A 23,016-nucleotide genomic window follows, 5' to 3' on the forward strand; every position below is an offset into this window, starting at 1 on the left:
AAGTCTAGCTTTTTATTTTTATTTGTAAGAAATTTAATTTTTACAAATTCAACACGAGCTAATTCTATCTTAAACGAAATTCAGGTTGGACAATGGGTCACGCCGAACTAGATCATACTAATTGGATCAGATGAGATTGAATATGAAATCGAAAATGTGGAAGGTTTGCAATGTTTAGATTTTAAGCCAATCTCTTATCCAAAGAGCAAGTTGAATGGTTAGATTCAGGTTATGTTCTTAAATAGTAGTTAAAGCTTTGGTTGGGTCTAAAGACCATTTCCACGCGACAACTCGGCATGGATCCTCCACAAGCAACGAGATCAACTACATGCAAAAATTAAAATAAAAAAATAAAAGATTTTTTTTACATACACACTTTTCTAAATATTGAAATTTGCATGAATATCCTCCTCAACTTGATATTTGTATATTTACCTTTATAAAATACTTGTTTTGCATGTATATCCTTTATTTTTATTTTTTCTAGCATATATACCTACACAACGCCGTCAAAAAATTAGCGGTTTCAAATTAAAAATGACTGAAATATCCTTAATGAGTAGATATGCAAAAAAAAACATTGAGAAGCAGGTACTAGACAAATTCGAGTGTTAAAATAGGTTGAAATAAAAAAAATGAAATTAAAATTTTTTGCATGTAAACCCTCCTAAATATGTGAAATTGCATGAATACCCTCGCAAAGTATTATTTATATATATACCCATATAAATATTTTCTTTTGCATATCTAACCATTAAAGATATTTAAGTCAATTTTAATTTTAAACTATTAATTTTTTGATGGCATTAGATGGCGTGGGCACATATGCAAGTAAAAAAAAATAAAAGGCATGTATGCAAAACAAGTATTTTATAAGAATATACATATAAATATTAATTTTAAGCGGGTATTTATGTAAATTTTTATATTTAGATGGTTATCTGCGCAAAAAAAACTCAAAAGTAAATTATACTTTTGGCCCTCTAGGTCTGGCTCAAACCGGATCGGATGCTGAACCGGAATCGACTCACGGTTCGGTCCAGAAGGTTCGCCGGTCTCCTCTCCTTTAAAGTCGAAACCGGTTTACCAAAGGCCCAGAACGGAGGTACGCTTCCCCCGCCCTCTCTCTCTCTCTCTCTCTCTCCCCCCCCCTCCTCTCCCTCCCGCTCCTCTCCTCTGCCTATCCTTTGGTCCGCCCCCGACCACAGTAACCCGACGCCACCCTCCTCGCCGGAACCCTAGTCGGGCCAGCGATCTCCGTCGCTGCACATTTTTTCTTAACCCACCGCCGCGGTCGTGGCTCAGGCCCCATCCACTCCCCCAATCCCTTGTCTCTTCCTTCGGCCTACCCCCACTCCCCGGGCAATCCCAATCCCCCGGTGAGACCTTCCAAGGAATCCAATTCCTTGGTCGAACGGGCCGGTCTGCGAGGGTTAGACCGGTTCATGCGGTGGTCGGAGAGGACAAAGCGTGCGGCTTATACGGTTCGTTTTCATTCCTTTTAATTAGCTTGTTTGGGATTTTTGCGTATATGCCTCTCGAAAGTCCCTTATTGATTTCTCTACAGTTAAAATAACTGAAGTTACATTCATGTTTCGTAACATTCACTTCCGTCATTCAAAATTTCAAACCTCAATTTGGTTGAATGAATGAAAGTTAATTGAACTTGTTCATTGACTATCTGTGCGTGCTTATGTCTCTATGTAGTCTACAGGCACAAATTCTGAAAAGAGGAAAAAAGAAAAATAATGAAAATTTAAAGATGACAATGTAAAATGAAACATGGGACTAGTTTTTGAGGGCAGATAACAACAACTAAGTGGTAATATAAGATGGTAATGTTATTTCTTATCTGGAGGATGTCACTTGATGCACTTTTCAGATTATTTTTGAGCGCATATATGCAAGTTTTAGACTTTCAGATGGACATTTATGCTTTAATGTTTCAAGCGGCACGAAAGCAAAAAAGCACTTTCTCAAGTGTATATATGCAAAACACCAAATTCTTTGCAAAATTTTTGGGTGCCATTCATTGAGAATGATTATCATCAAGAAGTTATTTGGAAATGTGAGGTTTCAATCATGCTGTAATCCTGCTGGAAAGGCCTAATTGATTGAATTTTTTTTGGTAGTTAAGCTGTTCTAACAAGAAATAATGGGTGATAACAGCAAAGTAACAGTTCTATTTGACAAAATAATTGGCTCAAAGATGAACAAGATATGTCAAAGAATATAGTTTAACCTTGTGCCTTACGAGAAAAACAAGGACCATTACAATGTTATAATGCCCATCCTAATGGTTTTGGAGGGCTCTCTTCAAGGCAAATTGACAAATAAGCCATCATTTAACGGTAAAATAAGAGTTGTTACTCTACATTTCCTCTGTTCAACTAAATGAAATAATATATTCTTTGCATATTCAAACCTCTTGGCCAGCTAAAAAAAAATATCTTAGTGAACAATTGCTTGAGCAGAAATGCCAATGTTATCCCTATAATTTTCCATTACCATTACAGCAGTCATTGTTTTTTATCCGAACCCAGAAATAATTGGCTGAGCTGCGAAATATTGACTGCTATATCTATTGTAATGGTAAATAATGGTTTCAGATGAGGTCCACTATTTGGTGATGTCGGCATCATTGAAACATTGCTTACAAGCACATCATATAAATATGCTCTATCCGAAGATTTATCAGACAGTAGGCAATTGATTTTAACATATTTCTGTTTCTTGGCTTTGTCTCCAGGCATCTCCAACAATCCCAGCCTTCACTAGTTCCATTGCTAGCTAACGTGCCCTGCTTTTTTGCTTTGCTATTAAATTGCTCAACTCATGATTCAGTGTCTAACCTGGACTGGCAATTTTTTTCAGCTATTCATTGATTACTGTTCCATGGTGACCTGGAGTTGTGAATAAGAGATCACAATATCCAGCTGAGGTGTATGTATTGCCTAACTATGAGCTTGTTCAAGAACCACTGAGTTTTGCTAAGTGATAGAGTTACAACAATGGGTGAGAATGATGTTTTTGCTGATCACATCATTGCTGAATTAATTGATATGGGCTTTGAGTTTGCAAAAGCTATAGAAGCTATAGAAGCTGTAGGCCCATGCCTCGATGATGCAGTAGAATTCATTTTAAATGGTTCTTCTGATAGCAAAATGGCTAAAAATGGACAGGTTTCAAGTAATTTTACTAGCTTCACTAGTCAAAAACGTTCTTTGGGCAAAGTTGTCATGTCATCACATCCTTCAAATAGGATGGAACAGTCAAGCATATCACACCATATTTCTTCATTTGGTAGAACAAAAAGAAGCATTTCCCACAGTGCTTCTGGCACTTCCTTTTCTGGAATGAAAAAATTAAGGTCTAGCAATTTAAATCACCCCAAAGTCCCTGATGTTTGTATGAATTCTAATATGGAGCTTGCATCCCAATCTTTTCAACAAGATGTACAAACTCATGTGCCTCCCATAGAGTTAACGGAGTTGCCACAGGAAAATGGAAGCTTTCGGAGTGAACAGATTTCACATTTATGCAACTTTGAGAGTGAAGAAGCTGAATTGGACTGGGAAGACAAAGTTAGTAGTGTTTTGCAAAAGCATTTTGGATTTTCATCCTTGAAGGGTTTCCAGAAGGAAGCTTTGGAGGCTTGGTTAGCTCATAGGGATTGTCTAGTTCTTGCTGCCACAGGATCTGGTATTTCACCTTTTCTTAATATATATATATATATATATATATATATATATATATATATATATATATATATATATATATATATATATATATATATCTTCTGCATCTGTATTATATTCATGATGTTGAGTATGTTTTTGAAGCTATTTAATATAAGATCATCTTGCATCTGAATCAGCTACTGATTGTGCAGGCAAGTCTCTCTGTTTTCAAATTCCAGCATTATTGACTAGCAAGATTGTGATTGTGATTTCACCCTTGATTAGTTTGATGCATGATCAGTGTTTAAATCTAGCAAAACATAGGATATCAGCATGCTTCCTTGGATCTGGACAACCTGATAGAAGTGTTCAGTGCAAAGCCATGAATGGTGTATATAGGATAGTATATGTTTGCCCTGAGACAATACTAAGGTACTAGACAACTAGCCTTATTCCTTTTGCCTGATTCATGCTCTTAGTATGGCTATTTCTATATACACTGATAATATGGAACTATCTTCATACAGACTCATGGAGCCACTTAAAAGGCTTGCAGAGAATCCTGGGATTGCACTTTTTGCAATTGATGAAGTTCATTGTGTTTCTAAGTGGGGCCACGATTTTCGACCTGACTACGGGTCTGACCTCCTGCTTGATAGCTTAATTTACTATTTTGATTGGGTCCCGCCCACCCCCGTTTTGTGTCTTAGGCTGGAGTAGTAACAATTTTTATTATCTTACAATTGTTCTTTCTATGTATGATAGGAAATTGTCAGTGTTGAGAGAAAACTTCAATACCTGCAATTTGAAGTTCTTAAAGTTTGATATTCCACTGATGGCGTTGACTGCTACTGCAACAATACCTGTTCGCAAAGACATTTTCAAGTTATTGCACATGTCCAAGGAAACAAGGATTGTACTGACTTCTTTTTTCCGACCAAACCTTCGATTTTCTGTAAGTCCCAGTTTTCACTTTCTGGATAACCACTAATTTTTCCTCTCAATTACCTAAAATATAGAATGGTCCATTCCCTATATTTGTTGTTTACTAATGTTTTGTAATGTGATGTTAGCTTTTAATTGATATCATGCGCATATTTTTTGCAAAAATTGGTTTTCCTTGAAATGTTGAAAAAGCCATACACAACCCTGCAAAATTGAGATCCTTCCAGAGATACCCACCATCAAGGCATCAATCTCCATTACTTGCCACATGGACATTCCCCTTTCCCTCCTAATACTTATATGTATGTACATATGTAAACAATAAGAAAACAAACATACAAATATGTTTTTGGATGACAAATTAGTATTTAACATAGTTGTTGAGTGTGACTCACAAAATAAAGTAACTAATGGTTAGATTGGCCCATACTTCAACTTATTTGGACTCTATGTTGCAATATGGCCTGATAGTGTGGCACAGCAGCCCCAACCTGGTACCACCCGCACATGAAATGCTCCCCAATATCATGTTGATAGATGGCCAGGATGGTACAATATATACACTATGTAATAATATTGTGGTCCTTGTATGATGGTTAATGTGTGCTTTCTTCCTACCATGAAAGTATTCTGTACCTGTCAGAGTGAAAGCAGAATGGAACTTGATGGAGACAAATTGAAACCTGGATGTGGATTGTGCTTGGATGGTTCTAATGAACGGAGCATGTTAGGGGCATAAAAGGTGTTTACAATATATATTCCATCACTATAAAATTATAATAGTTAAGAGCCAAACATTAACTTTGAATTACAAAAAAAATAATATTAGCTTGCTTTTCACTTTAAAGAAACCATATCAAGTAATCCAGAAAATAATCCTTTTCCCACAAAAAAAAATTTGTTAGCTCAATAACAGTCTTTTATGAAGATCAATATTTTATTAGGAAGTAAAAAGAAAATTTGTGAGCATGGTTGTAACTTGTAAGTATATTTCCTTTGAAAAAAATGTAACATTACAAGGGAGAGGATTTCCGGTAGTTGCAAGGTACCACTTGGGATGCCGATTCCAACAAAGTGGAAGTTCCACCAGGATTTTCAAGTTCAATCTTTTATTACACTGCTTCTCTCATTGACAAGCTAAAAATGGTCTTTAAAATGCTACATCTAGGGCAAAACGTGATAATAAGGATTGTGTGGACGTGCAAGCATTACAAGTAGAGGTATTGATTTTGGCAGTGCATATCATGTGCATATGTAAACTCCTAGTCACCTGACCTTTCTCGTTAGCTGTTCTTTCTGCAACTTTCTTGTCAGATTTTAATGTTCAAAATGAAAACAAAAATCATGGATCATGCTTTGCATTCTTACTTTTTTCCCCCATAATTTGTAGGTAAAACATAGTAGAACGACTGCATCATCATATGAGAAAGATTTTCATGAACTAATAAAAACATACACTATGGCAAGGATGAGTGGGAAGAAAGGATTGAAACATCTTTTAAATGATTTAGAAGATGATTCTAACAGCTCCTGCAAGGCTTCAGATGATGGCATGTCTGATGAAAATGGAAAGTTGGTAAATGGTATCAAAAGTCTTGAGGATGATCACTTTTATGAAGATAGTGATGATGCAAGTTCAGCAAATGAAGATTCTATTGTTCCTCCCTTAAGGCAAAATCAACTGACAGCTGAATATCTTGAAGATGACCTAGACCTTCCTGACAGTGTGAATGAATTTGATGGTAATGATATTCCATCATTTTTACGGTATCTTCTCTTGAATTCTATCATCTATGTCAGTCTGCTGTAGCTCTTAAAATAATTTCCTCATTTTCTCATTTTAAGTTACAGGTTCAATACCTTGTGCAAACTTTTCATTATTGTATTCTTTTTTAAGAGAACATGACTTCCCATGAATGAGATGTCAGTTAATATCTTAAACTTCTGTTCTCTATATGCTTAGTGGTATATATGCAGGTCCTTTCCAAGATCATACACTTGTGCATGCACATCTTCTTTTCATGATAAAAGCTAGTCAAAAAGAATTGAATGATATAATCTATTGTATAAACAATGTATATTTCTTGGAAACACCTATTTCAGTACACTCACACTCAATGTGTGGACGTTATTTGCTATTAATTAGTTGGAATTCATGGCTGTACAAACATATGTGAATGTGCTCCAGCAAGGTCCCGGTTTCAATTCTTCTTGTGGAGTTTTGGGTGTTTCTAAAGTTCCGTTAAGTTTTTGAGCTTTAGTCAAAATAATTAGGAATAATCAAAATAATGAAAATTATAAAAATAAAAGAAGTTAATAAATGTTATCACATACTATTTTGTAATATTTTGGCTAATATAGGATCTTTTTAATTTTGTATAGATACTGTAGGTTTAGGGTGAACTTAGTATTGTATAAAAATATACTTTATAAAGTCTACTGATAATTGAAGATTTAATTATCGAACTTCAGTTGTTCGAGAATTTGTTTTGTTCAACAATTATGAAGCTTTTAGTGCCTAATGTATTATTTTTCATTATCATTTTGAGTAGTACCCGCAAGCATCTAGCAGTTGGGAATTTCCTTGTGTTCTTTGGTGTTATGTAGCCATTTAACTAAATACATATAGTGTGACCATTCAACTGAGCATGTTTTTTATATAGTAAAATTAATTATATTCCCTTTATATAAAGTGTTAATGACATGGTTGTTTTTATTCTCATTGTGTCTTGTTAATTTGTTAATACTAGTCTAAAGGTTGTCTCAAGTTTAATTGTTAAGGTACTTTATTAGGGGACCTCTATGGAGGCCTTAACCCATTAAGGAAAATCTACCTTTTCATTGAATTTCTTAGAACCAAAGTCCTAAATGCTTCTAATGCTAAAAAAAATTGAAAAATGAAAAAAATCCATTCTACCTAAAGAAAATACTTCTAGAAGGTCAAATTTATCATCCATGAGCAAGCATCTACTCTTTTGACCAAAACAAGAGGTGAAAATTGTTGGCATATTGAAATTTTCTAGCTAATTGAAGAAATGAATAGATGGCACCGAGGTCTGTACCGACCTATACCATCCATGTTGATTGTACCTTATTGCTATGGTACCAAGGCTCGTTTTGGTAGATGAGCCAAATCGATCTGTTCCGGTATGAATCAAGCGGAATTGCCCCATATTGCTTGATTTCGGATAATACCGGGGCGAAGAGCGAGGAAAAGTGTTGGAAGAGTATCTCAGTGCGGGATGCATACCATTCCAAACTAGTAATTTATCGGTATAATTCTTAGTTCCAGTTTTGCAGACCTTAACTAATTTCAATATATCGAGTCAACAGAGCATCCATGATCAGTTTTGGTTAGTTTCAACCAAAATTTACTGAAATCACTGAAAACAAATTGAAACCATTGACAAAACTGACTGAAACTGCCAAACTTTTTCACCACATTTCCTAGAACCAAAATCCTAAATGCTTCTAATGTTAAAAAAATGAAAAATAAAAAATTCATTTTACCTAAAGAAAATACTTCTTAAAGGTCAAATTTATCATCCATAGCAAGCATCTGCTCTTTTGACCAAAACAAGAGGTGAAAATTGTTGGCATATTGAAATTTTCTAGCTAATTAAAGAAATGAAGAAATGGCACCGAGGTCTGCTGTACCTTATTCCATTCTACCTAAAGAAAATACTTCTAGAAGGTCAAATTTATCATCCATGAGCAAGCATCTACTCTTTTAACCAAAACAAGAGGTGAAAATTGTTGGCATATTGAAATTTTCTAGCTAATTAAAGAAATGAATAGATGGCACCGAGGACTGTACCGACCCGTACCATCCATGTTGACTGTACCTTATTGCTATGGTACCGAGGCTCGTTTTGGTAGATGAGCCAAATCGATCTGTTCCGGTATGAATCAAGCGGAATTGCCCCATATTGCTTGATTTCAGATAATACCGGGACGGAGAGCGAGGAAAAGTGTTGGAAGAGTATCTCAGTGCGGGATACATACCATTCCAAACTAGTAATTTATCGTTATAATTCTTAGTTCCAGTTTTGCGGACCTTAACTAATACCAATATGTCGAGTCAACAGAGCATTCATGATCGGTTTTGGTTAGTTTCAACCAAAATTTGCTGAAATCACTGAAAATGAATTGAAACCATTGACAAAACTGACTGAAACTGCCAAACCTTTTCACGACATTTCCTAGAACCAAAGTCCTAAATGCTTCTAATGTTAAAAAAATGAAAAATAAAACAAATTCATTTTACCTAAAGAAAATACTTCTTAGAGGTCAAATTTATCATCCATAGCAAGCATCTGCTCTTTTGACCAAAACAAGAGGTGAAAATTGTTGGCATATTGAAATTTTCTAACTAATTAAAGAAATGAATAAATGGCACTGAGGTCTGCTGTACCGACCTGTATCCATGTCGACTGTACCTTATTGCTATAGTACTGAGGCTCGGTTTGGTATATGACCCGAATTGATCCGTCTTCCGGTATGAATCAAGTGGAACGACCCCGTATTGCCTGATTTTGGATAATATTGGGGCGAAGAGCGAGGAAAAGTGTTGGAAGAGTATCTCGGTGCGGGATGCATACCATTCCGAACTAGTAATTTACCGGTATGGTTCTTAGTACCAGTTTTGTGGACCTTAACTAATGCCATTATGTCGAGTCAACAGAGCATCCATGATCAGTTTTGGTTAGTTTCAACCAAAATTTGCTGAAATCACCGAAAGCAAATTGAAACCATTGACAAAACTAACTGAAACTGCCAAAGCAAACGGGAACCAAATTTCAGTAGACAGTTTCAGCTTGTTTCCAGATAAAAAGAATTTTTCAGTTATTAATATTTTTTACCAGGATTTGTTTAAACCCAACTGGTTAAAGAATTCATGTATGAAATAATTTTTTCAACGTATATGTATTCCATTGGGTTTTTACAAGTAACATACACCAATAGCATTTCAATTGATAACTAAAAATATATTGTAAATAAAATTAATGTGGACTTATTATTTTGCTTCAAACTCTATAGATTTGAGAATCTAGACTGATGTTTATTAAAAAATATGACAAATATTGGAATTGACAAAGTAATTTTTGAGGCCTTTCCTTGTAGTTTTGCTTTGGACTTTACCATTGTAAGATATGCTTAGCTATGTTCTCAATTTTGTTTATGTTTCTTCTTCAGCTTGTTGTCTGATTCTAATTACAAGATCAATGGATGCATATTTTTTGGCAGTTTCTTGTGGAGAATTCCTTGGAACTTATCCAGCTGAGAGCTCTGAGTTTTGTGGGGCATCTGAGGTATCTGATCTTCAAGGCTTTGTAGAACAAGGTCCTACAATTATATACATGCCTACCAGAAAAGAAACACAAGAATTAGCAAAATATCTCTGTAGATCTGGTGTTAGGGCTGCAGCATATCATGCAAAGGTATAATATTTGCTTTTGTTATAATGTGATCTGTGCTTGTTAGTAGTGAGAATGGCCTAGATAAAGGATTCTAGAAACAGAGTCCTTTAATTTCCTGTAGGCCAGCACAAGTTTCACTATGTTATTGGGATATGAAACATCAAGGACAGAGACATTCCTTGGGTTAATGGCAGTAGCTTGTAGGGATGAATATTGATACTTCTGAAAGCATTTGGTATTAATTGTCCTTCAAATGTGCACCTTCACTAAATGATTTGGCTTTTATTTTCTTGCATTGTGTGCACATGGCTCATTCCTTAAAATACTAATACCCATTTCGGAACATTTTTTGATGAAAATGGTGGAATCCAATCTCAAGTTCAAGTGTCTGGACTTGGTTAGTTATCCCTAATTACAGACGGCTTTTGATGCTTTTTGCCAGCTCTGGCAGTTTCTGGTGCTAGTCTAAGCAGGTGGGTTTTCACAGCACATCTGAAACAAGTTGAGACTTAGGTTGGAATTTCATTAGATTGGCCAGCCAAAAGTCCAAATGTGTTATTTTAGCACAAACTTTAAACTAAGCAAGAACCTGATTTCCCATCACCACCTAGTCTCTTTCCAAGCTTTGTGAGACTTGCCCTCGGTTTTGCAATAACTTGTTTTTCAGAAACTTTGAGGTCATTGTTTTCCTAGCTTTCTAGGTATTTTCTCATAAACATGGGTGCCAAAAATTTTCTTACGTGAAGATAAGGAACTATAGCCAATTCTTGGCAAATCATGTCTCTTCTTCTTATTAAGTGGTCAATCTCAAATTGCCCTCTTATTTTTTTTGGTCCTAGCCATACTAATTAAGAATTATCTCTCTGTTGTTAACTGTCACTGATTTATTTTACATATTCAGAATCTTTAGGTTCACATGCAACCTTGTTCTGTTGTTTGCAACCTTTCAGCACTAAGATACTAATCAAAGTATATATTTTTGCATGAACAATTTGCAGATGCCTAAAAGCCATCTGAGGCGTGTCCATGAAGATTTTCATCAAAATTTGTTGGAGGTAATCTGGATTAGATAGCAAGGTTGGTTATTTAATATATGCTGGATGTTGCAGAGTTTCCTCCCCAGGCTTATGCTAGAGTGGTGTATGCCATATTATGGTTGCTGATCTAATAAACATGATTTCCTTTTATATTTCTAGTAGTACTATCTCCATTTCAGATATCTGTCTTCTAAGCTCGTTTTATTCCCGTACTAAAAGGAATTCTAGCATATTACCATAGACTATCACCTTTTGTTAATAAACTGTAGTCAATAGCCCTACATCAAGGCTTCCCAGTAGTATCCAAGTTGGAAGGTTTTTGCAACCACGGGCTTGTATCGCTGTTGATCTCATCCAGTGCATTTTGTCTTTTTTAACAATGACAAGTCTCCTCAGGGCTATGATACTTTGACCATATTACCTTTGATACTTAGTCAAGTTGCATGATGAATTTTCTTTTTTAAGTCAAGTATTAGCTTTCAGCAAAAAAAAAAAAGTCAATTATTAGTTCTGTGATGCTAAAAAAAAATCTTAACCTAAGTTTATGTCATCTATGTCTTGATTTGATTAACAACATTTATTTTTTCCTTCTATACATATTATGTCTCCCCTAAGTAACCTCTACTTGGTTTTTTGCGGTTCTCAACTTCTTTGTCCTCGTTTATCATGGACTACAATATTAACGGGAAAGTTGACTTCTACCAGAATGGATCAGCTCACTCAGAAAATAACATCAATTTTTTTTTTTTTTTATATTGCAAGAATGTTGATCAAGTGAACATACCAGAAAGTTGAAATTACATGCTTGCTGCTTCTAATTTTCTCCATTTCAATATACTTGGAATTGGTTCCAGGTTGTTGTGGCTACAATTGCTTTTGGAATGGGAATTGATAAATCTAATGTTCGAAGAATCATCCACTATGGTTGGCCACAGGTGTGTATTCGATTTCTTAATAAAATATATAGAGTAATCATTTTGAAAATAGCAGAAGACATATCTTAATGTCTTTTCGCTTTGCACATTTGTTTTTGAATCTCGTTTTTTTGAGACTTCAGCATAAATTTAACACTTCTGCCTATTCTGTTCAATTGCTGTTATCAGAATCCTTAACCAAGTTGGAATCATTAAGAGTTTTGTCGTGCATCTGAAAAATATTAATAGCATATATTCTGATTTTATTTTGCGATGAAACCTAAGAGGGTCTAAGACGTCAACTCTAGAAGCTCTAGTTTTAGAACAATTGAAAAGGTGGAAAATAGTAATAGTATTGTAGAATCAGTTGGTTGACTTCTTAAGCTAACACCTTTAATTCATAGGTGGTGATGGCTTTGTTTTTGGATTATATATGGTTCTAAAATTATTATTCTGGTCCACTGACAAAACCATACTGCTTAAAGCCAGTACAGGTACTAGCCATTATCCTACTTATTCCATGAGATGGATGAGAGGATGATAAACTGCATTTGTAATTAAGCACATAGCATCCTTGGTTAGATGCTTCGCATATATGAATATGCATGCATATGTTATCCTCGTTTTTTTTTTAATGAGCCAGTTAACTGAAAGTAGGTCAGAAGATTTGAGATTGATACTTAGAAGTTCTCTCTGACTTGGAAAGACATGTGGTAGATATTTCAATGCCCAGGCCAGGTCTGTTATCCATGTAATAATCCTCAATTCTTGAACAGCATATAGACTGAGGAATGCAGGGGGGAAAGTAGGGAAAGGGGAGGCCACTGATCTTGGAATCCTGTTTTGAGACACTGGAATCCATATAAGAATGGTGATTTCCGGAATCCCGGATAACTTTAGAATGTGAAACCAGTCACCTTTTCCAAGCCCCACCAAATCTTTTCACCACCTTATTTCTTCAGCAACTCCAACTTGTATATGGGATATCATGCATATATCGGAGTTGGACACGTAATCCTTCTCAGCCATGCGCATCAGTAGTCTTTGTTTTGTTCTTGGTATAGAGCAAAGAATACCTCGATACCTATTCTCTAGTTAATGTTCTTTTCTTGTTTGGCATGTTATTTGGAACTTAATAGTAAGCTTCTCAAAGCCATTTTATGTGATTCTCCATTCATTCTCTTGCATTGACCAACACAGTTCTTAGTTAACAACTTTGTATATAATTATAGCCGGACTACTGCTGCTGCTTCTTACTGATGCCAATGCAACTTATGCTTGAGAGAGTACTCATTGTGCAGTAGTCGTTGCTTGTATTTTAGTACGTTATTACCAATTACGGTTGTTATGTTATTGTGTCTCGTCTTCTCTTCTGCATTTCTATAGAGGTTTTTGATTTTTTTAATAATATCTTCTTCCATAGTCATCTGTTCTTGTTTTGGCTGCAGAGTTTGGATGCTTATTATCAAGAAGTTGGTCGAGCTGGAAGAGATGGAAAACCATCAGATTGCAGTATGTCCATGGACTATTTCTAAACTTGGTGCACTGAAATTTATAGCATTTTATTATGAATTCAGTTGTAATTCACAGCTTAGCATCTCTATCTTTCCATGAGAGCAACATTAGTTTTTCTGAAAAAACTAATCACAATAAGTTGTATGGGTACGTAATATTTTAAACGCTTGCTTAACTAAGTTGGTTTTCGTAGGATATGTTGTCCCAGTGGTATCATATGGATTAAGGTGATTAAACTTAACTATAAAATTGCTAAAGTTCTAGCCATTTAGTTAGTATGTTTGTAGCGGCTAGAATATACCTGAGTATGCCTTTCTCCTCTCCGCACAAAATGGACTATACGTGGTTTGATGGCAATAGGTTATTGTTCCCTTAAGTCTTGCATGTATAACATGATTTTTTCGCCTTCTTTATCAATCTTTCTTAACAAAAGATACATTTAATACTTGCATAAATCGCTGCACAGTTCATGACAGCTTTCTAGGGCTTTAAACATGACATTTACTTCTGACTGTCAGATACAAACCCAAATGAATATATGAATTCTGGCTCAGAATGTATATTTAGTCAGAGACTCAGAGGTATTCAAATCCAATTTGCTTCTGAAAATGGGATTGAATCTGGATAATCATATCTGCATCCAGAAGTGATTGGAATTGGGGTTTTTATCTTTCTTTTATCATATCTATGTGCGACTGATGTTGAAATATATTATCAAACAACATCGTTATATATTAGTTCTTGGTCTTGAATCTGAGAAGAACCGCAAGCCTGATTTTTTTAAAAATATTTATTAGATTTTAATCCAACCATGTATATTTTTTGATCTAAATCTCAAATCTTAGGTCATCTGGATAAGAACATCTAGATTTAGTTACAGCTATTACAATCATACCGAGATGATTATTGGTTCACTTCTAGTCTTGCATAGGAAAGTGTGAAAGTTAATGGGAAGTTAATCTAAATAAACTTTGGAAGAAACTGTTTAGAGGGAAAATAACCAGACCTAGAGTTTAGTATTCCATGGTTTTCCTATTAAAAAAATACAAAGCATGCCTATGTGTTATACCCGATCAAGGGCCTTCATTCTCAGCTTCCAAAATAGTGCAAGGGAAGGACCAATTGACAGAGAGAAGGTTGCACAAGTGCTTCTAGATCTCGGCGGAGGAAAGGAGGCGACTAGTCGCTTCTGGCGAAGCAGCGAGTTCATGGGCAAGCGAATGAACGAGCCAGTGAGCAGCGAGTGTAAATGCAATAAGAAGTGAGATTTTACGACAGTATCTGCCTATGAGATTTGTAGATGTCAAAAATATTTGTCATCAAAGATGCATCTGATGTCACAGTCTATTTAAATATTTTTCAGAATTCATCTAGTTTTTTATGAAATTTTGACGCCTCTTTGTTGTCTCTTTCATCATGGAAATTGATTAACCATCATCATTCACCTGAAATTAGCGTTGAAGCCTCTGAATTTCCTTATTATGCTCAGTATCCTGAGGTCTAGTGGTAACTTCCATTAACATAGTTGGAGGAAGGCTAGTGCTTCTTGGGGAAATATACTGTTTTCTTGCTAAGATCACTCTTTGCTTTTTGTCCCCTATGTTTTGCTGCTGAAGTGATCTGTGGCATGCCCAAATTTTACTGACCTGAGACAGGTATATCATATCTCAAGCATCAATTGATCTTGCTGTGAGAAACTTGTACTCTTAAATGGAAACTTTGAAATGCAAATGATTTGTAGAATATCAGTTCCTGATCCAAACAATTAAGCTTAATTATCAAGATTGAAATTTTCGTTGGAGACCTTAGTAGACATACAACTCAACTGTTTTCTTTTAACTCTGTCTGTATATCTCATAGTGTACTTCTAAATTTGTTTGGGATTTGTGGCACAGCTTTATATGCTAATTTATCAAGAATACCATCACTACTTCCTAGTCAAAGAAGTGAAGAACAGACAAAACAGGCATACAAAATGCTATCCAACTGTTTCCGGTAAATATTTCTTGACTTCTCTATCCTGAGAATCAGACTTTCCCATCTTTCCATCATATAACTTGCATAAAAAGGTGTGTATGCAATTTTACAGATATGGTATGAATACTGCAACTTGCCGAGCTAAAGTGCTAGTAAAATACTTCGGGGAAGAGTTTAGTTATGACAAATGCAACTTGTATGTTCATCTTCTTTTGCTCTCTCACTCTCTCTTCTTTCTATCTCCCTCATGTTCTATACATGACCCTGAGTCAAACCAGCACAAATATTAACTCCTATTGCCTCAAACATCTAGGAAACAATTTAGACAATCTAATTGGGAGTTAAAATTATCTCAGCAATAGGTGTTTATTCTCACAGAAATTTATTGATAATGTTGCGTGCTTGAAATGGATATCTTGAAATACTGTACACCTCTTGTAGTTATTAAATGGTCAAAATTCTGGGGTCAATCTTTGAAGTATTATTAGTTGAACTTTCCTGCTGCATTAACCTCTCTTGCATACCCAGCTTCATTTTATAATGGTATTCCTGGAGGTCCTTTTTTGGTAATGCTGAAGGCATTATTGATGAAAACAATTGTTGATTCTGATGAAAATTTATGTTAATATTTCTATGCATATGCAGTTGTATCTATATATCTCAATAACAAAGTTATTTACATTTCACAAGATGTTGATGGAAAACCTTTGCTATTTGCCTTTTTAATTAATATGGAAGCTATATAACTATTGGAAACAATAACATGATTATATTTGGCAATTTAGAAATTATTTTGTGAGTCTTGCATTTAGTTCCATATATTTTCCATTAGTTTACGTGTTTTAATGATAGGTAGAATTGGAGCTAGGTGGATGGAGTGGTGCTAGGTAATCAACATAAAAGTCAAAAGGAAGAAGTTGTACAATAGAAGAAAGGCTATTCTTGGTCTGAATGTTGTGTTGTAAGAAATGTTCCTAGCATTTAAGCTGAGCACCGAAATGATGTGAATGGAAGGTGCATGGGTGGTCTAGGTAGGACTGCATACATTAGAGGAAGCAAAGGTGTTGAACCAATTAAGAAACTATTGAGTTGATATGGATGCAGAAAGAGGAGTGATCTAAGGTAGGATGCATGAAAGAGAGGTTTTGGAGAAGCTTGAGATGAAGATGGATGTAGCTCATGGTAGAAATAACTTTCTAAGAAGGATTTAAAGAACTCCAAATAATTAATGATTATAGTTATGGTTAGGTTTGATAAGTGAGTGCATGCAGTTTATTTCTAAATTTGGTTAGCATCAGAATTTATTGTCATTAAAAATGTTAGAGTTGACTTCTTATGAAGTAACAATGTTCTAAAATGTGACGTGCATCTATGTTTCCTTTGGTTTCTTAAGGTTAGATTATTTCTTTACATTGTGTTATCTGCCAATGTAACAGGGACAAATCATACCATAAAATGTAGGTGGTCAGGACATATCAGTCATGGATCATAAGTTCATTTTAATTATATTGGCTATGAACTAGATCATGTTCATTATATTCAAATAAAGAGTAAAGAACTGTAAATGTAACTTTTACAAGATTCCCTCCTCAATTCCTTTTTTGTATGTAGCACGCTATTTGTCTTTACATTGTTCATCTCCTCTTTTAGGCTTTTCTTCTTTTTTCTCGTAGAAAAAAAACACTTCTGGTGTGCAGGTGTGACATCTGTGTTACTGGAGCTCCTGAAATGCAAAATCTGAAGGAGGAAGCAGATATTTTTTTGAGGGTTCTCAGAGCTGAATGCGTGAGTTTTTGTAGCACTTACATACTATGTAATATGTATTATCTGCATTTGATATTTGATCATCTACCCTTTCTCGGGTTCAGAGTTCCATTGTCTTGCTAGACTGGTTTTCCATTTATAGTAGTTAATATTATCATTTCTGTTCCAAACAAGCTAGCAAGCATTGTACATGTGATCTGTTTTGCTTCTGGATGTTTTCTCAAAAAAGTGATCAGGGCTCAAAGGCGTCAAGGAGGGGCTCAGTTTCATTACTGCCAGCTGCAGAAAATAGATTTCTTTTTCACATAGAGTGCAAAGGAACTGCTCTTGCATCCAAAAAAGTATTGGCATAAAATTCTTAAGTTTTTATTGCAAAAATAGATGTTCCAGGTTCAGAATTTGTAAATACTTTCTTCTCTTGATTGAAAAGCATTTACAGTGAAAAATATATGATGTCTACATTTTAAAAATGGATTTTCTAACCGTCTATTTTTCTAATTTCTTATCTATTCAGTTTGTTCACTAATATTTATATTTGTTAAAATAGGGAGAGTTGAGCAACAAGAGTTTTCTTGTTATGATGAGCAGCAGCAATATTTATTTTAAATTCCTCCAGATTTTATGTGCCTAGTTTTTTTTTGAAGGAAAATACATATAAAAATCACATTTGCTACCCTAAATCTCCATCCCTCAAATATTTTGCAGTGTTTTCATTGAAATTAATGTCTATGAACCTAATGACAAATATATGATAGTGAAGATTTCTCCGTCATGGCTTCTTTAGTTGCCTGCAACTATGTTTTCCTCAGTGAAAGCAACATGAATTAGTTTGTATATGTATGCTTGGGAACCGGTCTAATGATTCTTGGGCAAAGTACTCTCAAAAAGAGAAGTTTATGCCAAATACAGAAGTGCATCGTGGGCCATCCAAATCAACAATCCACAGCATTTATCAGCATATGCATTTGCTAAAACAAATTTGAACAAAAATTCAAGTGGTTAGGAACTTAGGATACTTTCCAACTATCGTCTGAGCTAAGTATACTTCTTGTTGTTTAGAAATTATTCAACTCATGACTGCTTGATGCTTAGGTAAAAAGCACCCAACATGGTATATTTAGACTAATAAAACCTATAAAACCTGCAAACATATAATTTTAGTCTACATTTATAATTGTTTATTAATCTTTAGATTATGTTACAGAAAGAAATTTCTTATGCATAGATTCTTCATCTTTGTCTAGTAAGGCTTCTTAGATTAGCATATGTTCCTCTATTAAAAAAAATTTCTAAGATTTATGCTAGCAAAGATGTAATTAAGTGATATTTGTTTGTGATATGTATGTTGGGTATGAAATGTTTAATTATATGTCATCTATATTTGTTCTTCTTTTCAGGGGTCGTCAAGTATTGGCACTGTATCACACGATGGTGCAATATACAGTGGATCTGGTAGCAGGAGGTTCATTGAGAAGCCCAACTTCAAGATGGTCATCAGTAAAATAAGGGAACAGGTTTGTATTGAGTATACTATTGCTGACATATGCAAAGCTAGGGAGACTGATCTCAAATTGATTTAGGCAAACTGTGGAGAGTTATTGAAACATTCATTGTAAAACATGGGATCCTCATGTAGATTTTTAAACATCTGCTTCAGGCATATATTACACAATTATTAAATGAGGTTTATCATCAGAAATTTGTCTTCTTAATTAACAACGTGATATTATGCTATCATTAAATATATATCTAATCATTAGTGTAGGGAAAAAGAGGAAATAAGAAAAGAACAAGTGTGGGAGGTCAGCTTTATGAGTCCTTCATAGTTTGTGCCTGTTAAAAGGCTAGATCCTTTATCCATGCCAGCTCTCGTGTGCATAGAATTCATTAGCATTAGCAGAAAAATATCAAGATTTAATGCATAATTGATGTTTCTTTGTGGAAATTATTGTCCTGGACCTGCCAACCCACCCTCACCCACCTGAAGTTAATGGTTTTGGGTGAGGGTTGGGTTTGGTGTGGGTTAGCCAAGACCAACCCAATTATAATGGTGTGGTCCTTCCAACTTGATGGATCAGCATGAGCTTAACAAACCTTTCAAATCCATTCCCAAACCCCCTGGGATAGTGGTAATTGTAAGATTTCTGAATGATGTACTCTGCAGCCCTGCTGCTATGGCAATTACATGACTAGATTTTTTTTATTTACAAAGGAATAACAAAATAATAAGATACTGCATCTTCGAGGTTAGATTGATGAACAAGCTATAGTTAGCCCTTATTTCAACCAACTTATCAGAAGACGTTAGAATGATACTAGATAAACAAGGCAACATTCATTGAAGTCTAAGAACTATATTCACCATCTTTTAACGTATAAATTGGTGCTGAGGACTTGGTAAAGGCAACATTAGGCAAGAAAGAGACCTACCATGGAAACCTAGAAATTAGTTATTGCATATGGAGTAGACACAGCAAAGAAGGCAATATTTAGCAGAGGGAATTATAGTTATTTGTGAGGTGCAATTACAGGTTCCTCCCTAATTTGATGCTGAGAAAAGAATTGTACTTCAAGTTGCATGAGTACTGCTAATTGTTTTTAAATTTAAGTGCATAAGATCTCAGTTCTTCAGATGTTTCTAACAAGATCTTGGGAACTCATGACCTGTGTACAGTTCCATAAGTTTGCTGCAAGTGATCGTTTATGGTGGCAAGGTCTTGCACGCATATTGGAAAATATGGGATATGTTAGAGAAGGAGATATCTCGGTGAGAACTTGATATTGCAACAGCTCTGTATGGTTAATTCTCAGACATGTTTGGCTTTTTTTTTTGACATCTGAAAGACATATTATCTTGTTCAATTATTCAATGTTTTAGTGTTCTTATTCGTATTATCATTATGTGAGGCTTCAATTCAAAACCTTGTTGCTTAGCTATCTAGAACTGACACATAACCGTTGGCATTTTCATGTTATTGCTAAGTAGGAAACTGATGATGAGAAGAAACTATGATGCAATGAATAGATACATTGCAAGAACCTGCTGCAATGAATAATGATTAGGAAGACACAATGAGCACTACTGAATAGCTGAAGGACTCTATTGAGGAAAACGTTAATGTAAATTCATGCAGTGTGGCTAAAAGTCTCCAATCTGCCCTGTTCGGACAATAACCCTGCCACAGACACATCGAGACATATATGGACACGCACACGTCCATGTGAACATACAGACTCACTCAGATATATAAGCACATACATTCATGTCTGTCTACAGACACAAACTCATACAATTTATGTAACTATTTTAATAGAGTGACTGACATAGCACCTACCTAAATTTGACAAGAAAGTCCTCAAGTACATGGCTATACATATGTTAGACTGATCACTTATTCATGATCTAATTTTATGGTTGTATATTTGCAGCCCCACGTATCTATACGGTACCCAGAGCTGACGGACTTGGGATTGCGATTTCTGCATTTAGAGTCAGAGAAAACTTTGTATGCATACCCTGAAGCTGACATGTTACTATCAGTGCAAAAGCATAAGCCACACTCTTCTTTCTCAGAGTGGGGACGAGGGTGGGCTGACCCTGAGATCCGGCGCCAGCGACTACAAGCGAAAAAATTTAGGACAAGGAAAAGGAAAAGACAGTCTAGGAAGCATAATCAGGATCTGAACACTGTCAGAGGAAGGTTAGCAGCAAAACTATCAAAATATAAACATTAAGGAATGACGGATGATCGCAAGAATTCACGATTGCTCTATTATTGCTGGAACTTGACAGTAGGATGTAGAAAGGCAAGAGAGGATCAAACACAAAACCTTTTATCTGCATCATCAAAGGAAGGTGGTTTTTTTTTACCGTAATATATGTCAAAAGTGGAATATTCTACTTTGATTAGTGGCATGATGACTGCCACAAGCATAGCTTAGTTTCCTTTTCAATATTTCATTCATTGCATTACCAATTTTTAAGTGACATTTGTTCGGTCTTTTCCTTTTTCTTTTTCTTCCTTTTTGTTTCTTTGAGAAGAAAATGGGTCAACCTTTTCTGATTCTTGTATTGTAACTTTATAAGAATGATTATAGGAAAGTTGTTCCGCAACTTGCAAGCAATGGGTAGCTGTTTGATGTTATATCATACTCCCATCTTCCACATTGTTGCTTCATTACCAGTCTGCCTTATGCAATTTAAGATCTATTAGAGCCCTAGGAGTCTGAATGAGCAACTGTTGGTGCCATTTTATAGATCTCATTAGCATTTATACTTAATGTAGTTGATGGCATCTAGTGCTGATGGAACTCTTTTCTCATCTTTTATTTGCTGATGATTTATTACTTGTATCAAGGGCAACGACCAGTAATGCTATTCTACTGAAGATGATTATGATCGATTGTTGCACTCAGTCTGGGCCCTGGGCAGAGTTTTAATTTATCCAAGTCACACATTTTATTTAGCCCCAATATTGAGCCAAGAATCAAGCAGCAGGTTTATTCTTACATTGCAATTCCTCAAAAAGATGGTACATGGCCTTACCTTGGAATTCCTATGTCTACCTCTGCTCTTAGATCCAATGATTTCAGCCCTGGAAAGCTGGAAGTGGAAATATTTATCTCAATCAGGTAGAGTTTGGCTGCTACAATCAGTTTTGACTTCTTTTCGAATGTACATGATAGCCAATAGCTCAATTCCTTTGAATGTGCTTGATAATTAGAGATGATGTTTAAAGGTTCTCTTTGGGGGATGAGTTGGATAGGAGGAAGGTTCATTTGCCAATCTAAAGTTAATGGTGGGCTGGGGTGCTCAAGTTTGAGGAGCAAGCGTTACTACCTTTGTGGCTAGAGCTGCAGGAAAACTTATTTTGCAATCAAATTTATTCCGGAGCCTATTTATCATTCACAAATATGACTTTCAGAGTGGCTGGTCTAATTATAGTTCTAAAAGATCTTCATCAGTTTGGAAGGCCGTGTGCAAGAATTTTCATATAGTGGAGGGGCTGTTTCATTGGCAGATTCACAATGGGAAGAACATTTAATTTAGATCTATAGATTGATATTCCTATAAATATAATGGCTATTCCCATTAATTAGTCCCTTGGTCATGAAAACTGCTTATTGTGCCACTATGTAACCTGGGAGAAGGAATAAGATGTCAACAATTAAATGATATGCTGCCTACGGAGCTCCTCACTAAGATTCATTCCAATTTCTAAAAGTCTATTTAGATAATTGGGCTGAAAATCCTATTAGATTTGTAGGCTAGGCCAGTGCAACCAACAAGATCATAGGATAACAGGTTGGGCCAGGTCAATATTCATAAATATCTAGGAATAATTTTGGAGTGGGTCGGTCCAATTTCCATAGAGAGTAAAAAAAGAACTAGCGCCACTTTAAAGCTATTTCTAGGTATTTATAAATATAAACCTATTCCAACTTATAATCCTATGATTTTGCGGGTTATACTAGCCCAATCTACAAATCCAATAGAATTTTTAGCCCAATCATCTAAACAGACTATGGAGATCGCTGGTTGCTCCTTGGATAAGGATCGTTTGATGGAAGATTCGTGGCATTTCTATTGTTCAGCACTTAATTCAATTTTCAGCAAGAAAATAAAATTGCTGACAATGTTTCAGAAGTATATTATTTGTCGCACTAGCTTGGCTATTTTGTCTTCTAGGAATCAGAGCGTTCCAAAAATCTTCTATTTAGATGGCATCTCAGATATGGGTGCAACCAACAAAATCAGAAAAAA

General features: G+C 35.3%; 1 protein-coding gene across 3 annotated transcripts; it reads left to right on the top strand.

Moving 5' to 3' along the window:
* Window positions 1-1,134: 1,134 nt before the first annotated feature.
* Window positions 1,135-21,402, top strand: LOC103718623 (ATP-dependent DNA helicase Q-like SIM). Of its 3 annotated transcripts, none has more exons than XM_008807534.3 (16): window positions 1,135-1,484; window positions 2,750-3,702; window positions 3,893-4,112; window positions 4,208-4,318; window positions 4,446-4,635; window positions 6,016-6,367; window positions 9,873-10,066; window positions 11,044-11,100; window positions 11,937-12,017; window positions 13,445-13,508; window positions 15,407-15,506; window positions 15,601-15,684; window positions 17,186-17,273; window positions 18,650-18,766; window positions 19,927-20,019; window positions 20,682-21,402. In XM_008807534.3, exons 2-16 carry the CDS (start codon window positions 3,012-3,014, stop codon window positions 20,985-20,987), a joined length of 2,748 nt encoding a protein of 915 aa, XP_008805756.2. In that variant the 5' UTR covers window positions 1,135-1,484; window positions 2,750-3,011; the 3' UTR covers window positions 20,988-21,402. The 3 variants fall into 3 exon arrangements, with proteins under 3 accessions (XP_008805756.2, XP_008805757.2, XP_038980691.1); XM_008807535.4 differs by having other exon boundaries at window positions 2,875-3,702; XM_039124763.1 differs by lacking the exon at window positions 15,601-15,684.
* The last annotated feature ends 1,614 nt before the right edge of the window (window positions 21,403-23,016 follow it).

The sequence above is a fragment of the Phoenix dactylifera genome, chromosome 3 (genome assembly GCF_009389715.1).
Source record: "Phoenix dactylifera cultivar Barhee BC4 chromosome 3, palm_55x_up_171113_PBpolish2nd_filt_p, whole genome shotgun sequence".
NCBI lineage: Eukaryota > Viridiplantae > Streptophyta > Magnoliopsida > Arecales > Arecaceae > Phoenix > Phoenix dactylifera.